General features: G+C 39.6%; 3 protein-coding genes across 7 annotated transcripts; all 3 read left to right on the top strand.

Annotated features, from left to right (window-relative positions):
• The first annotated feature begins 81 nt into the window (after positions 1-81).
• On the top strand, positions 82-7,451 carry LOC104818662 (coiled-coil domain-containing protein SCD2-like). 4 transcript variants are annotated; one of them, XM_010548338.1, is made up of 23 exons: positions 82-377; positions 479-559; positions 810-1,141; positions 1,537-1,698; positions 1,770-1,934; positions 2,035-2,187; positions 2,307-2,462; positions 2,614-2,966; positions 3,282-3,363; positions 3,588-3,629; positions 3,950-4,012; positions 4,307-4,356; positions 4,433-4,460; positions 4,823-4,897; positions 5,023-5,133; positions 5,220-5,280; positions 5,412-5,525; positions 5,640-5,761; positions 5,883-5,952; positions 6,199-6,240; positions 6,679-6,719; positions 6,810-6,936; positions 7,137-7,451. In XM_010548338.1, the coding sequence occupies exons 3-23, from the start codon at positions 830-832 to the stop codon at positions 7,253-7,255; spliced, it is 2,448 nt and encodes an 815-aa protein (XP_010546640.1). In that variant the 5' UTR covers positions 82-377; positions 479-559; positions 810-829; the 3' UTR covers positions 7,256-7,451. The 4 variants fall into 4 exon arrangements, with proteins under 4 accessions (XP_010546640.1, XP_010546642.1, XP_010546643.1 ...); XM_010548340.1 differs by having other exon boundaries at positions 1,543-1,698; XM_010548341.1 differs by having other exon boundaries at positions 7,112-7,192.
• Positions 7,452-7,927: 476 nt separating this feature from the next.
• LOC104818664 (trafficking protein particle complex subunit 6B-like) lies at positions 7,928-10,215 on the top strand. 2 transcript variants are annotated; one of them, XM_010548344.2, is made up of 4 exons: positions 7,928-8,163; positions 9,064-9,184; positions 9,282-9,507; positions 9,868-10,215. In XM_010548344.2, the coding sequence occupies exons 1-4, from the start codon at positions 8,012-8,014 to the stop codon at positions 9,894-9,896; spliced, it is 528 nt and encodes a 175-aa protein (XP_010546646.1). In that variant the 5' UTR covers positions 7,928-8,011; the 3' UTR covers positions 9,897-10,215. The 2 variants fall into 2 exon arrangements, with proteins under 2 accessions (XP_010546646.1, XP_010546647.1); XM_010548345.1 differs by having other exon boundaries at positions 7,929-8,163; positions 9,067-9,184.
• Positions 10,216-11,131: 916 nt separating this feature from the next.
• On the top strand, positions 11,132-15,401 carry LOC104818665 (FRIGIDA-like protein 5). Its single transcript, XM_010548346.1, has 4 exons — positions 11,132-13,497; positions 13,988-14,563; positions 14,616-14,761; positions 14,853-15,401. The coding sequence occupies exons 1-4, from the start codon at positions 11,697-11,699 to the stop codon at positions 15,195-15,197; spliced, it is 2,868 nt and encodes a 955-aa protein (XP_010546648.2). The 5' UTR covers positions 11,132-11,696; the 3' UTR covers positions 15,198-15,401.
• The last annotated feature ends 629 nt before the right edge of the window (positions 15,402-16,030 follow it).

The following is a 16,030-nucleotide window of genomic DNA, read 5'->3' on the forward strand; positions in this document are numbered from 1 at the left end:
TTCGTTACGTATGATCGTATTCCCGGGCCTTGCTTGATCAAATCGAGACGATGTGGCGACTAATAATAATTATTTTACAATTACGGGGTTCTTATGAAAATACATTAAATAAAGGGTAGGAAAGTATAATTAAGAGAAATAAGAGTCCTTTCAAAAAGCTGACCGTTAAGAGAGCCGTCGCTATTTATGGCTAAACGAACGGATCGCTTGAGAGAAATATCCGCTCCAAAAATGGCGATTTTGGTCATGGGTTTCGTTGTTGAAAATTTCCTGGAAATTTCTGTAGAATCGAACTTGGCAGAGAATTCGATTCACGCTTATGAGCTTTTCCTCGCAAATTCTTTGTTGAAACCGGTACTCTTGAAGGATCGATTGCTGTAAGTTCTTGATATGGATTCCGCTTCGGATTTTCGTTTCCGATCGAATCTGTTAGGATTGATATTTTGATTGTTGGTCTTCTCTTCCTGCAATGTTCTAGGGTTTGAGATGGATTCGTAGGAGAACAGCTTTGGTTGCTAATGGATTATTGGAGATGATTCATCTGAGAATTAGTCGTCACGTAATTTTTTCTTCTCCTTTCTGCTTCTATATTTATATATGAACGAATTTCTTCTGATTTATAGTCGAATTTTGTAACTTTTCGTCGAATCTTCATCCTCACTGGTCATGATATATTCACATGAACTAGGTTTCGGGCACAAATGGTTGCTGAAGCAGCTTCACTCTGAGAATCAACCCTAAATTCAAGATTTAGTGAAATCTAATTTATAGTCCAAATGAATTAGCTTTGATTGATATTCATTGTTCAGATGATCATCATTGGCAATTGATGGAGAACACTAGGCTCGCCCACGTGAGGAGGAAGAGCTCGATCTTAGAGAGTTCAGAAGCTCCCTTATCTCCAGTGATGTCTTCTCCTCTGACTAACCGCCATGTACGGTCAGGATCAGCTGCTGGGCCAGGAATGAGCGTCAGGAAAGCACAGACGAAAGCAGCCGCTCAGAGGCTTGCTGCCGTAATGGCGCACCAAACGGGCGATGAGGACGACAGCGAGGATGACCTTTCCTTTGATTACAGTGGTGGCGGCACAGGCAGTGTAGGACTGACCGGCGTAAAGTTCGTTCCTTCTGGGGCTCCTGTGGTAACGCTCTGTAACACACCTGCTTTCGTAGGATGCAGAGGAAATGATTAACATTGTTGTTGACTTCACAAGTAGCTCTGGTATATTTTATGTGCAACGATGAGTTTGATCTTTTTTATCTAAATTATCGCCACATGATATCTTCAGGACATGACTTTAGTCGCCAAAACAAACTGAAGGCAAATAGACCAACAATGTGTCCCGGAATTGCATAAGTCACTCTAGTGATTTTTCAAGATGTGACACACTCGCATCTCACTATGGCTTAAAATTGGTCCAAATTTTCTCGTTAAGATCTTGATTCTCGCATTTGCCCTTCAGCAATGAAAATATTCTTTGAGAAGCTGCTCTAAGTATATGATTTTTTTTCTGCTTTCTGATTCTATTATGTTTAGTTTCAGAATAGACCAACTCATCCGAAGCATCCACACATGAAAACTCCATTACCAATTGATGAAGACAATGAAGACAATGATCTTTCAGTTGATTATACAAGCGGCAGACAAAGTATTGGGCTTGCTGGTGGAAGGGCAATAAGACCTCAGTGTCCTGTAGTGGTGAGTGTTAAAGTTCATTTTCGTGCCAAATTTATCTTTACTCTCATATGCTAATCTTCTCTTCCACACAGACAAAAGCTGCTCCCCAGAGACATCAGCAGATGAATTTTCAACAGACATCCACTGAGGAAAATAAGGATGATGATGATGATGATGAGTTTTCAGTCGATTATGCAATTGGCAGACCAAGTATTGGGCTTGGTGGTGGAAGAGCAACGCGACCACAATCTTCTATGGTAGTGATCCTTAACTGAAGCTTACTTGATCTGTGTTGTCTGTTTCTCTGAGGTCAACCATAATTTGACTTTCATATGTACTAAAATTTGGAATGCACAGAGCAAAATTCATCCTCAGGGGCGACTGCAAACAGTAGTTCAACAGCCAGGCGATGAAGAAAATGAAGATGATGACATTCTTGACGATTATTCAAGTGGCATTCCAGTTGTAGGACTTGCTGGTGGAAGGACAGCCCGGACGCGCTCTCCTGTGGTAATTAGTTTTTTTAATACTATGGACCAAATCTTGCATATGTGTCTCGGTTAAAGATGTATCCCGGTCCTTGTTGTTTTCTCTCAAAACTTCATTTTATTTTTCTATGTACCATGCAGACCAAAATCACTCCAATGAGGAATCGTCAAATGATAACTGAGCAACCGGCTGATGAAGACAATGACGATGATAATTACAAGTCATATAACTATACCAGTGGTCGGCCGAGTATAGGACTTGCAGGTGGACGGTCAATGAGATCCCACACTCCTTTGGTAATTCCCTTTAGATTTCCACATATGCCCCGATATATCGAATTAATGTTTTACACATCTATATCTCTACTATAGAATTAATTTTTTTGTTCAATTTAAATCTTTACTGTGATTTTAATGGTCCTCTAAAACTTCATATACTTTCCATTAGTCAGTTCGTACCAAAGAAGAACCACCTCAGTCTGGACTTCCAACTTCAGTTAGCCTACCATCGGTATCTCAGGAATACATAGAACAACCGTCTTCAGCTCTTTCAAGTCCGGCACGCCATGCTTCTCAAATAACCAACCAAGCTGAGCAACCTCCATCTGCTCGTTCTATAGGTTCAAAAAGATCATCACAGTCCCTTGGTTCTATGGATCAGCTTACATCAGCTCGTTCTCCATTCAGTGGACGTCCAGTGAAAACTGTTCCTTTTATGCCTTCTACTGTGCCTATATCGCTCAAGCCAGTAACTCCTGTACTTCAAACGGAGACGCCTACTAGTCTTCGTAAAGATAAAAGGTAGTTGGAATTATAGCTTATCTAAATTTAAATTAATAAGGCATAAAAGCAGGTTCACTTGGCCATCATGCTTTGTTCCTCTCATTATATCTCATGAGAGCCTTCTGCTCATTTTACTATACATATACTATCCAATATCTCCCTTGGATTTAACAAATGAAAACAAGCATTATATCTTGAAAAACTGCAATGAATTCTCTGCCACAAAAATATTTTCCAGATGGATACGCTTGCATCTGGTAACTGCTGCATATAGATTTTCCCAATATATCATTTCCAAAGTGGTAACCAATCGGTGGTTTCTTCAACTGGCAGATTTTCCCTAGATTTTGGAAGCTCAAGCAGCCTGAGAGAGGAGTTAGGGAATCAACAATCTGCTTCTGCTTTGCAAGATGAGGTTTGACCTCCTTAAAATCTCATTAAATTGCTCTTGAAGTTCATAAACTATGTTTCTTATAACTGTCAACCTTTGGGATTTTTGTTCTCACATGAGTGGTTATGACATTTTGATGATTGTTCAAATTCATCTTTTCTTGTTTGGGCTGATATATTCTGAACTTGTTGGCTACAGCTTTCCATTTTTTTAATGTTCTCTGTTCAAGGGGCTTGTTTTTGTGACAGGTTGATATGCTACAGGAAGAAAACGAAAGTCTATTGGAAAAGGTGATGCGACTAAATTTTCACACTTGGTGTTAGTAGATGTTAGGTCCTCAAGTTGATTTTATGGTATTTCTATTGGTATTCTGGTAATTTGTTGACTGAGGCAATTGATGAAGTTCCTCACAAGATCTATAATGTTCCATCCCAACAAATGTGTTTAAACAAGAACTATCAACTGAGATCAACGCCATTAATTGGACACAACAAAGAATATATGTTATCTCTGTCTGAACTTGGCAAGTTAGAGTATTACATATTGCCCTCAATTTATGTTCAGTATTCCAATGTTCCGGTTCCATACATAGTAATTTGTGCATCGCCAGCTTCGACTTGCAGAAGAGAGGTTTGAAGAAGCCGAGGCAAGAGCTAAGCAACTGGAGAAACAGGTATACTTTTGCTGGATACATGAGTAGAAAAGTAAAGACGATTAGTAACTCGTGAAGTCTAGAGTTGTAGCAGTGTTTCCAGATACCAGTTTGGAAGAAATCCACATGTTACTATTATGAAGTATATATGACACATTTATTTACAACTTTGCATTTATCAGATTTCGATTGAATATTTCACCCATGTTCTCTCTTATAATTAACCTTACCTGTCAATGTTGTTATTCATTTTTTTAGCATATTTTGTTTGCCTTCGAGCTATACCATATGTTAAACTAAAACCACTTATGTTAGGTTGAAATTCTTGGAGAAGGTGTTACGTTGGACGCTCGTCTTTTAAGCAGGCAAGATTCACATTTATGCAACTTTGGAATGGCTTTTGGCATGAACTAAATTTGTGCAAGTGTTTTCTTGTTGCAGAAAGGAGGCTGCTCTTCAACAAAGAGAGGTTTGTGCTACTGGTGCACTGCATGGCTGTGCTACATTATCTCTTGGATAATTGCTTGGCACGTGCATTATTGTTTATCGTATATCTACTCGATCTCTTACATCATCTTGGGTGTATGTAAATATGTCCTACCAAATCCACCTGTTGACTTTTGTGTATTCCATTCTTTGGCTACGTCTGCTAAGGCTGAAGAAATTTGTCATCTGAGCATAATAGCACTCTTGTGCATCTCTTTGAACTATCACATATGCTAAGGAAGTTTTCCCAGTTGGATGATTTTCAGGGGAAACTAAATTCTGTCGAATCAGTTACATGCTGACAGATGAAAATTAACTTAGTCCCCAGCAACACTTTCTTTTCAGGCTGCTTTGAAAGTCGCAGCACAAACTCATGGAGGACAAAGTGGGAACATTTCCGCTCTTCAGACAGACGCTGAGGTACTTCAGTTTATGTATTTGTCTTCTTGATTTGTTCATGATGCGCTGTGATTGTAAAATTTCCCAAGAAATAGTGCCAATGGTATCTGAAGTGATATTTAACTTTTATTTGAGTAATGGTTCAGCTTGCTAGGGATGAGGCAACATCTGCTCTGGAGCAGCTTCATGAAGTTGAATCAGAACTAAAGTCTATTAAGATCATGACAAAGAGACTGCTACTGACTCAGGAGGAGATGGTAAGTTGTCGATTAATGATGCATAGTTTTTATTTTAATCCTGGTTTTTTAGTCAATAGGGTGTCATCTATTGTTCTTTGTGTTAGGAAGAGGTCGTTCTGAAGAGATGTTGGCTTTCATGGTATTGGAGCTTATGTGTACGACATGGTAATTGTGCTCTTCTCAGATTATAATCAGCTTAGGTATTGAGGATATTTGTGTTATGTAGTGAATAAGGAGGGTTCAACTGCAGATTCTTTGCTAGTTTCTGAATTATAGCTGGCAAAATGTTTCGGCAGGTATTCAACCAGATATCGCTGGAGCAAAACATGAATACTGGTCATCTTTTGCACCTCTTCCTCTTGAGATTGTTCTGTCTACAGGACAAAGGGCTCAGGAGGGGTTTTCTTCGAGTAATGTTTCATTCCGATGCATTCCATTATTTCACATGAAACTGTTTTGAAGTTATTCGGATCCTTTGCTGTATCCATTCAAAAGCGAAGCTTATCTAACTTGTTATTGAGCAGGAGGTAACACCGACGATGAAAGAGAGAAATCATTGCAAAATTTGCATGAAATTTCTGGAGAGGGAAACATCGAAAGCATGTTATTGGTCGAGAAAGGGTTAAGGGAAATGGCTTCACTGAAGGTATAAACTAACATAAGAACTCATCAGACTGGTGTCACCCTTTTCGGAAATTAAGGTGTGTAAAGGTTGACAAGATGATAGACATTGGAGTCTTTTATTTTTCCTTGTTTCTTATCTGAAGGTCCAGGATGCAGTGGCATTTGCTATGGCTCAACAACGACGACGAGCATCACTTAAAATTAGTAATACAGGTAATCTGTCACTTGAAAATCGTTTACTTCACCTATGTTGTGCTTTCTTGGATTCATCAATGTTGAGCTTCCATTGAGTAGTAACATGTACGTCAAACCAAAATTCAAAGATCTCGCCACTTATTTCCGTGTCATGTTCTGTGTTATATCTCCTTTAAAAAAAACAGTGTTAAATTGTATGAAGTATTATAATTGGTTATCTAACTCGTATCTTTTGCCCCCGCTTTTCATTTGAACTATTGGTAGATGATGTGAAACTTCCTGCGGATGGACAGTGCGAAGCCTTTGGTAAGTGCACGAACTTTTTACGCTGACAATGCTCTCATTCATGAAGCCTACACGTTAATAAAACACGTTGGAGCACTTAAAATGTCCAGATGCTTTGAAATGATTAATTTCCATAGAACAAAATTAGCTTCTTCTTTTTTTAAAAAAACTTATATGGCACATCTTACATGTCAGATTACGCCTTGATTGTGATAAAATGTATTGGAAGAGATCAAATCTTTTTCCACTCTTCTGAATAGGCAGTGCAATCACATCAGATATGCTTTGCGCTATCGTGATTGGGCTCTAATACGGTCATATGGAACATCTGGTTGTGTAAAAATAGGCGGCTATCACGCCAGATTTCACACTACAAAGGAGGGACAAAGTCTAGAGATTCCTTGCTCATCTTTCTTCTGTGTTTCTGTTTGTATGATGTGAACGCGTGTTTGGTTTCAGGGTTAAGTGAGGAGGAAATGGAAGATGTTCGGTTTAAACAGGTAGAATCGCTGCCTTGGTGTTTTGCATTCCTTATTTATCTTACTATCACCTCGAAATTTCAAGACTTGTTGTCGTTGTGCTTGCCACAGGCATGGCTTGCGTACTTCTGGAGAAGAGCGAAGAACCACGAGATCGAACCTGACATAGCAGACGAGCGTCTGCAGTATTGGATATTCCACAGCTCTCGATCTTCCTCATCGCAAGATGCAGTTGACGGTACTCTTGGCTCCCTCTTTCTTTTGCACATACTTCATCTCCTTATGCTTCCAATAATATAATGCTCAAGATGATTTTTTTTTTCCGTGAATTTCGATTTTTGCTACGATATCTGCACGAACAAAACACGTATCAACAAGAGTTATGTAGAGATATTTTCATAATATATGTGTAGTGTGTGTGTGTGTGAATTTGGGCAGTTGAAAGAGGGCTGGTGGAGCTGAGGAAGCTGAACATAGAGTCACAGCTATGGCAGAAATCAAGAAAAGGCCTCGACCACGAATCCAACCCTTCCTCTCATCTCGAACATTCCTTCTAACCCAAACAAACAAACAAAGAAAACTCGAAACTTCCCCCAGTCAGAGACTTATCACAATCTCTCTCCCTCTCTCTCCCATCAAAATGGTGAACTCTCTCGTATTATCCATCGATCTCGTGTTTGTTTCTGCTAAAAAAAGTTTTTATCTTGGACTTGTGTATTAAATTTGATGATGTTACTTTACTATGTTCATGTCTCTCGTGGTCTTAAATTGGATGGTGGTGATCATCTCCTTTTGTGTGTTTTGCGTTGTAAGATTTGATCTTATGAACAACTCTCTACGTGATACTAACATGTGTAAACCCTTTGACATCATGTAAGATGCATATACGAGTAGTTGGAACACGTTTTATATCTCTCTATTGCAGTAATCGATCCATCTGAATGTCATACATGCCTGTGAATTTGAAATGTTAAGATGACATGGGTGCCATGAAAAATAAAAAATAACTTTTTAAAAAAATAAAAATAAAAAGATTCGTACAAACTCAGTCTTATTTAAATTTGAGGTTTAAAAAGAAAAAAAAATGAAAAGGAAACTCGAAATGAGGATTTGTACCGGACATGGGAATCGGATTGATGTAAACCACGTATCAAAACCGAACCAATACCCGGTTTGCATGTGCACTTGAACCAAAATATAAGGGTCACTTCACTACATGGTAAACTATTGAACTTCTTTAGGCATTCTCCTCTGATTTTTTCTCTGCCATTAGATCAGAGTCAGAGCTTCGACCGGTCGGAGAGAGAGAGAGAATGGGGAGAGAAGTGGCGGAGAGCTGTGTGGATACTCTGTTGACGGAGACGGTGTCAATGTACTGCGATCGCTTCTACGCTAACAAGCCGGAGCTCGCCGCCCGGAGAATCGAGGCCATCGGTTACCAGGTTGGCCACCAGCTCTCCGAGAGGTTTGTTCTTCGCCTTCTCTTGGATTCTCCTCTGTTTTCTCCAGCTATTTTCCCGCTGATTGCTCGGTAGGAACCTGTTTGCAGGCCGTAGTGATGGTTTTAGATCTGAGGTTGATGTGGGTTTTGATTGTTACGCGGTGATAGGGGGTTTCGATGCATTGATATGTTGTTTCGCGCTTGCAATTCCGTGTGTTTGGTTTCCGATAAAGTGTGGGAGTGTGAAATATGGAAAGACAAGTCCCGTGATTTGCATAATCTAGGTCAGAATTTGCGCTTTGCATTTCCCTGGAGTTTTGGAGCGGATGAACTATAGTAGAATTGTAAATTTCTTGCTTAATTTGGTCCTAGAATGAAGTGTAGTACTTATCACATTTGCAGATTTTGCTCTGCCTCTAGGAATTTTAACTGGTTTTGTTTCTTAATATTTTACATTCCATTTCTGGAATGTTGATCTAGACGAATTCGCCCCCGCTTAAGAATTTGTAATTTCATGATCGGTGGCAATGAACTTGCAGTTTCTGCTTCTGCTGGTTTTCTTGGTTAAAAAACTGCAGCGAAAATCAGAAGCTCTAAGTTCGATGTGGCCTCTCATTGCTCTTTGACTTGCAATGTCATCTTGAGGAAGTCTCCATATCTCATCGGTCTATGAAATATTTCCCAGAATTATGACTCTATATGTTCATATAACTTGTGATTTAGTATAAATACCATGGAACATCCAGTTTCTGCTTATGTGAAGAAGACTTATCATATTGACTGGATTAGAATCTGTTGCTTCAGAAAGAAAGTGTATTGCCACTTATGGCAATTTTACCATGCTGTATGGCCAAGAAAAGAAAGCTAAGTTGAGAATGTTGCAACTTGCTTGACTGTGCGTAATAGCAAGGTCTTTTCTATTAGTAGATACACAATGGAAAGGCCGAGGTTCAATGACCATCTTGAGGCAATCAAGTTCATCTGCAAGGACTTCTGGTCTGAGGTTTTCAAGAAGCAGATAGACAACTTAAAGACAAATCACAGGGTAAGATTTTTTTAAAATCTTGAGTGATGGAGATGCAACTGTGAAGTTCTTCTGAGTGAATGATATTCTTGTGTTTTCTCGCATGTTTGTTCTTCAGGGTACTTTTGTATTGCAAGACAACAGGTTCCGGTGGCTATCACGTGTTTCTCTTGACCCTTCTTCGTCTGAGAAGGAAACTGAAGATCTTTCTAGCTCAGGGGAAAGCAAGGCGGCACAAGCAGTGAGCATGTATCTGTATTTCCCTTGTGGAATCATAAGGGGTGCCCTCTCAAATTTGGGAATCCCTTGTGCTGTGTCCGCCGACATATCAAACCTTCCTGCATGTGAGTTCCATACTTCCCAAATCATTATCAGTTTTTTTGTTCTTTCTTTTATAATCTTGATTCCCCAGAACCTAGCATCAGTGCATGTTAGTCCAAACAAGAAAATATTTGCTGTTGATATTTGCCTACAATGGCGCTTACTGGGACAAACACTCTGGGAGAAAGAGAGGAATCTCTTAAAATCCACTTGTATTGTTCTATCAAGCTCAACATCTTCTGATTCCGGGATTTCAGTGTGAACTAATTCTTTGGTTGCATTAGTTATCCCCAAAATCTCGATCTGTGCCATTCTCAGAACTGATCATTTGTCGTTCACAAACCATCTTGATTTCTTGGCTATCTTTCTTACTGTACTCGCAGGTTCTTTTGTGGTTCGGGTCAAGGCCTGATTTTGCCTCCTCCTCCAAATATATATATTTCCCGATGAGAACGACTGTCGCTGCTCGTGGGGCTCCACTCCAGTTCTGGTTTCGGTTTTGGTTTCGGTTTTGGTTTCAGGGTTGCAAAGAATGTAAGATTCTTTGGCTTTCTGAATGTGTGCCGAAGTCACTGTAAAAATTTTGGTATGCCATACCCTAACTTGGCAGACTGTTCTTGCCTTTTCAAGTTGCCTTGGACGGCAAGAAATAAGAAATGGTGTGGTAAAGCTGTGCTATGTCAAAAATGATATATTAGAAGATCAGGAAAAGTTTTTTTCTTTCTTGTTAATGAAGATCAGGAAAAAGGTTTTAAAGTGTGAATCTGTTTTTATCTGTTTAACTTTAATGATATATATAGATATATCAGTAATTTATCTTACAAGTTTGAAAAATTACTAATCCATACATATGCACATATATATACATATATGACTTGTATCATATATGATTTAGTTTGTTTTTGTGTTGTGTGCTGCTCCTCTTGGCTCAATTATTGAATGATGAATTATGGTAGCCTGGAGGCTGGAGTCCAGACTGAACACCACACAAAAGGAAAGTCTGATTTGTTTCTGACAAATATACCTTTAAGTATAAATAAGTATAAATAAGGAAATGAAGCACATGCCCATATCTAGGTTGTCAGTTCTACATTGATATAGGTAAATATTCGTCCATTTGAAAAAAAAGGTAATTTAACAGTTAATCCTGTGTTATTTTATTGACAATATATTATGATTTTTTTTAACTAATACTGTTAGTGTTAAAAGTGTTTTTTTTAGATTTTGTGAATCAAGTTTTATGGTAATAATATATTTTCTATAATCAAATTGGTATCTAAATAAGTTTGATGGAAAAAAGAAGGGTATTTGGTCAAATGAATTTAAAGCAAATTCCATATTTGTTAATAAAATGCATTCACTTGTTTCTTTTCACCTCCTTAAATGAATAATAATTAAAAGGCCATTATGAGGCCGTGCATTATTGCCATACATAAATTCATATTTATATACCAGATTCCTTTTTTAAATCAAAACCCATATTTCGCTTTTTTGGGCGCAGATTCATATTTCTTTTTTTGGTTTTTGTTCTTAATATTTCCTTGAGAGAGGAAAAAATATTTGCGGAAATATTTAAATAAACAGCCATAAATATGGATACTATACCCCCATAAATTGCTCAATTTTCTCTCTGTCCTCCATAAGAAACGAAAAGACAGTTTCTCCCTTCTTGTACAGTTTCTCTTTTCTCTCCGTCTCTCTGGTTTGTTCTCCTGTGTTTCTTTCGCTTTGGCTCCTCAATTTCTACTCTCTGTTTATCCCTTTCTGGGTTCCTCATTGTCGAATTTCTGTCCCTTCTCTGGTGGGTTCCTAATTGTTGTGTTTGTTACCCTTCCGTTTTCCTTGCCAAAGAAGGAAGACGGGAAGCATGGGTGAAATTAGGGTTTCGGACGGGTTCGGACTCGCCGGGTTGAAGAGAAAGTTTAAGGATTTGGAGAGTAGTTACGATTCGGTTGAATCGGAACTCCGACGGAAGTGTAGGTAATTGGAGTTGAAGGAGAAAGAGTGGGGAACCAAAACCTTAGTTTTTGAGGCGAGGGCTTTGAAGATAGAAGCCGCAGAAGTCGAAGCCGCTGTTTGGAAGAAGAAATCCGAGGGCTTTAGGAGGGAAGTTGAAGCGAAGCAGACAGAACTGGGTTTTCTTCGAAACCAGGTTGAAACATGTGTCGGCGAGTTCAAGTCGGAGGAAACGAAACTCGCTGAGATTAGGACAATGATCAAAGGTTGTGAGATGGATCTGTGCTCGAAGAGCAAACAACTGGCTGCGATGCAGGAATCGGTGGAGGAGACTCGAGGAGAACTCGAGTTGAAGGAGAAACAGTTGAGAGAGACGAAGACTGACCTCGCGAGGTGTTGTGATGAGGTGGACGCGGAGAAGGAGAATCTGGGTAAGATTCAAAATGATGCTAGAACTTTGAAAGAGGAATCAGACAAGAGACTGGCAGATCTCACTCTGGTGCTTGAGACACAAGTTAGATGTAATAAGCAGCTAGCTTTTGCGGAAGAAAAGCTAGCTTCTTTGCAGAAATTGCAGGAGATACGGTCCTCGGAGTTACGGTCAAAAGAGATGGAGTTGGATGCTGTGAAAGAATCTGTAAGAAGCTGCAATCTTGACCTCGACTCGAAGAGGAAGGAGGTGGCATCATTGGAGAAGTCGGTTAGGGAATCACGTGAGAATCTTGATACGAAACGTGCCGAATTGGGCGAAATCCAGAACTTAATCGACGAACAAACGCACGAACTTGCAGTTAAGCTCAAGCGCCGTGATTCGATCGAGGAGTTGATCCGGAAAATCACTGAGGAGCTCGCTGCAAAAGAGAAAAGACGAGAGGAGATGTCGGAGTCGCTCCGTAGTCTCTCCTCAGAAATTGAGTCTAGAGAAAAGAAACTGACCAGAACTGAAGAGACTGTCAAGAAGCTGTCGGAGAAACTGCACTCGAAAGAGAAGCATTTGGAATCAACTCAAAGACATCTACAACTGTGCACCATTCAACTCAATTCAAAGCAAAACGATTTTGATGTGTTGATGGAAATGCTGAGAAGGTCATCAATGGATCTGGAGTTAAGACAGAAGGATTTCAAGTCGTTACAGTTACACATCACAGATTATCGTACACAAGCCAACGCAATAGAGAAGAAAGTGCAAGACTTGGAGAGCTCCATTGAAGTGAAACAGGCCATGCTTAGTTCAATCAAAAGATCAGTTGTGAGCGTAACTGATGAGCTCGCATCTAAAGAGCACGAACTAAGTTCTGTGAAGATGAAGATCGAGGAGACTGTAAAAGAAAACAAGTCTAAAGAGGAGCAATACATGAGGTTAGGAGAATCGTTAAAGAAACGCGAGGAAGAACTTGTGGAGAAAGAGAAACAGTTCAATGCTTGTGTCAAAAGTTTCGAACTAAAAGAGCAACACCTGGAATCCGAACGGAGAAAGTTTTCGAAAACAGTTGATGAATTCGAGCAGAAGGTCAAGAAAATGTCTAGGTTCTGCCAACAAGGCAAAACGGATCAATCTGGAAACTCGCTAAGAAACCCAAACCCCAAAGATGACAAGAGCCTACTGTTACTCTTAAATGGGTATCTGAAGAAATGCCCTCAGCTTCATGTCGAAGTTTCAGATGCTCTTAAAGCATCTCCTGATCCAGCGAGGCTGGTGTTAGATGTGTTACAACGGCTTTATTCCCCTAGCCCAACAATCAAAGAAACAGAGATCGATGAAGATGTTGTTAGAAAGGGTTGCATCTGCTTACTGGAATGTTTAATGGCTATATCACCAGAAATCAAGCCTGGAGTGCAAGCAGAAGCTATTAAACTAGCCACCGAGTTTAAGGACAAAACTCTGGTTAAGGCAGAGAATGCAGTTGAGGTGATGGGTTTTCTGCACTTCTTAGCTGCCTTCAGTTTGGCATATGCTTTCAGCAACGGTGAACTCCAAAGCCTTTTTGATGTTGTCACTCTCCGCAGATATGCTCCGAGTTTAGTCAAGGCCCTTGGACTTTCAGCTTTAGCATCTGGTAAGTTTCTCGGTTAAAAAAGCTCGATTGTTCAATATATATAGGTTGTAGTTTCGCGTTAAAATGCAAACAGATTTGCTGACTTTTAGCACCATATCCACAACATTTAGCCTGAGTCTAGTAAATATCTAAAGGACGTTGTCTCATTCAGGTTTTATATTCATACATGTTCCTTTAAGTGTACGTGTGTTCACCTTGTGTATGTTAACGTAAATAAGTTTTGTAAGAAATTCTAAAGATGCTGCATTGGCAGCTAGAGAGAGTGCAGAGAAAGAGGAAATTTCCCCGAAAGAAAGAAGATAGAAATAAGTTTCGACAGGATCTGCATCAACAGGATGTGGTACTTTGAGTACATTAGCAAGTTTTTTTAGGTGACAACTCGGCTTTCCGAGTTGCAATCTAAGAAGAAGCATCAATTGATAGCTTCTCATTCTTATAATCATTACATGTAATGATTATCGGTGTTTTGCTTTTCACTTGCCTTGCCCAGTGGACGATGTTCTGTCTTCTGAAGATAAGTTTGGACAGCCCGAAGACATAAATAGCAACGACAATGCTGCTACTTGTTCCTTGCCCTCGGGTATCCAACTAAACCCGGAAGCATCAGAACTGGTCTGTGAGTTACGACCTCATGAAGATGCTCTAATGGACACTGAGGTCTCTGCTGCTCTCCGGTCTTCGCCCGACCCAGCAAAGTTTGTTCTTGATCTGATTCAGGAAGCATTCCGGGGAGCTACTCAGCAAGGAGAAATGACGGGCATCGAGGAGCCTGTAATGAATTATTGCAACCTCCTACTGGAAGAGCTCGTGAAAATTTCGCGGCAGATTACTCCCCATGTCCAATGGGAAGCATCAAAGCTGGCAAACCAATGGCGAGGGAGGCTGGAAACCACCAGGACTCCAACTTCATCCGAGGCTTTGGGCTTCCTTCTGCTCCTCGCCTCATTCAATTTGGTGAATTTTTTCAATCAAGTTGATATTCCCAAGCTTGCCTATTCGGTTGCTTTCTACAGATATGCCCCGAAACTATTCCAGTCCCTTGGTATCTCATCAGATGTCATCCGGGGTAGTGTTTTCTTGCTCTTCTATGACTTCTGTAATCTTACATTATACGACAGATTTGGTTCTACGCCTTATTCGAAGAGATCATTATATTCCAGCCATCCGATTGATATACTCGTATGAGCTTAACTTCCCGATGTCCCCCATGCCTCTCCTTAAGAAAGAGATTGAAGATTTGAGACAATCTACCTGCAACATACAGGTTTGATCTTTTGTTAGTTTCCATTCCATCTCTTTCACCGATGCATTTGTACTGATTTTGGTATCTGCCTCTGCTGGTTGCTTTCGGTAAGGTTAAGGGCAAAGACGCAAGGAAAATGAGAGCGATACTCGAGCTCGTTTCGGATTACAAGCTCGATATCCATCTCCCGGGAGACCTTGTTGCCAAGTTCATGTTTCAGAGGGGAAATCAAAGTCAACTTCCAATCTCGACACCTCTCCAGATGCAGACTCAGTCCGAAGCTAGCCGTGGTTCGGGTCCGAGCTATCCGATGAGCCACCGCTGCTGCTTATTATCACATCCACAAGCAGTGGGTCAAGTTCAAAACAGGGGAGGGGTAAAACGCCATAGATCTGAAACATGGGAAGGGAGGAATATGGTGAGACGGTTGCATCCACCAGGCAATGGTGGGTGTTAGATGTCACTCTTCTAGCTTTTAACTTTTAAGGTAACCACTAACAACCACTTATTAGGAATCTTGCATATATTATGAGCCTTTTGGAAGTAGTGTTGGGTTTGATGAGTTTTAAGCCTAATCTTGTCTTAAAACTTACAAAGATGGGATCTCTCCTGTCTTTGGAAGTAACAATCCCCATATATACAAGTAAATCGAGTTCTTCCACGGGTTGGTTTGGTTTTGTTTTCGGTGCTAAATAGGGTGGGTATCCCAAATTCGGGAACTCGACAAGTATGAGGTCGGGTCATTCATTGACGAAAACTTGAACCCGGAGTTTGAGTATGTGGTTTGTTGGTCGTAACCCGAAGTAGAGGGGAAAAAAGGTAGGGGTGGCTATTTCGGGTTTCGGTTCTTTTATTTTGGATTCGTTTATTTCAATTATAAAGCCGAACGATTATATAAATTTAATCGGTTTGGTTCGGTTTCGTTTTGGTTTTGTCACATTAAAATGATAACCGAACGGTTAAATTTAGAGCGGTTAAAGGAAAGTCTGATTTGTTTCTGACAAATATACCTTTAAGTATAAATAAGTATAACATTAAAAACTTCGAATTACATAATACTATTAATATTAATCTTTTAAAATCATCAATCTAAATCAAACTATAAAATATTAATCTTTTCAAAATTCTCAATCCAAATTTTAAATCTTAAATCTTTGAAAGTATTAAAAGTTTCAACCTTCACCATTTTTTATTTTTATTAATGTCAAAAAATATAATAACTTATTATATATAATATATATAAAATAAGATTTTAATCAAATAAAAAAATTAATTTTTAATTTTTATAAA

Source organism: Tarenaya hassleriana, unplaced genomic scaffold (genome assembly GCF_000463585.1).
Source record: "Tarenaya hassleriana unplaced genomic scaffold, ASM46358v1 Cleome3, whole genome shotgun sequence".
In the NCBI taxonomy this organism is placed as follows: Eukaryota; Viridiplantae; Streptophyta; class Magnoliopsida; order Brassicales; family Cleomaceae; genus Tarenaya; species Tarenaya hassleriana.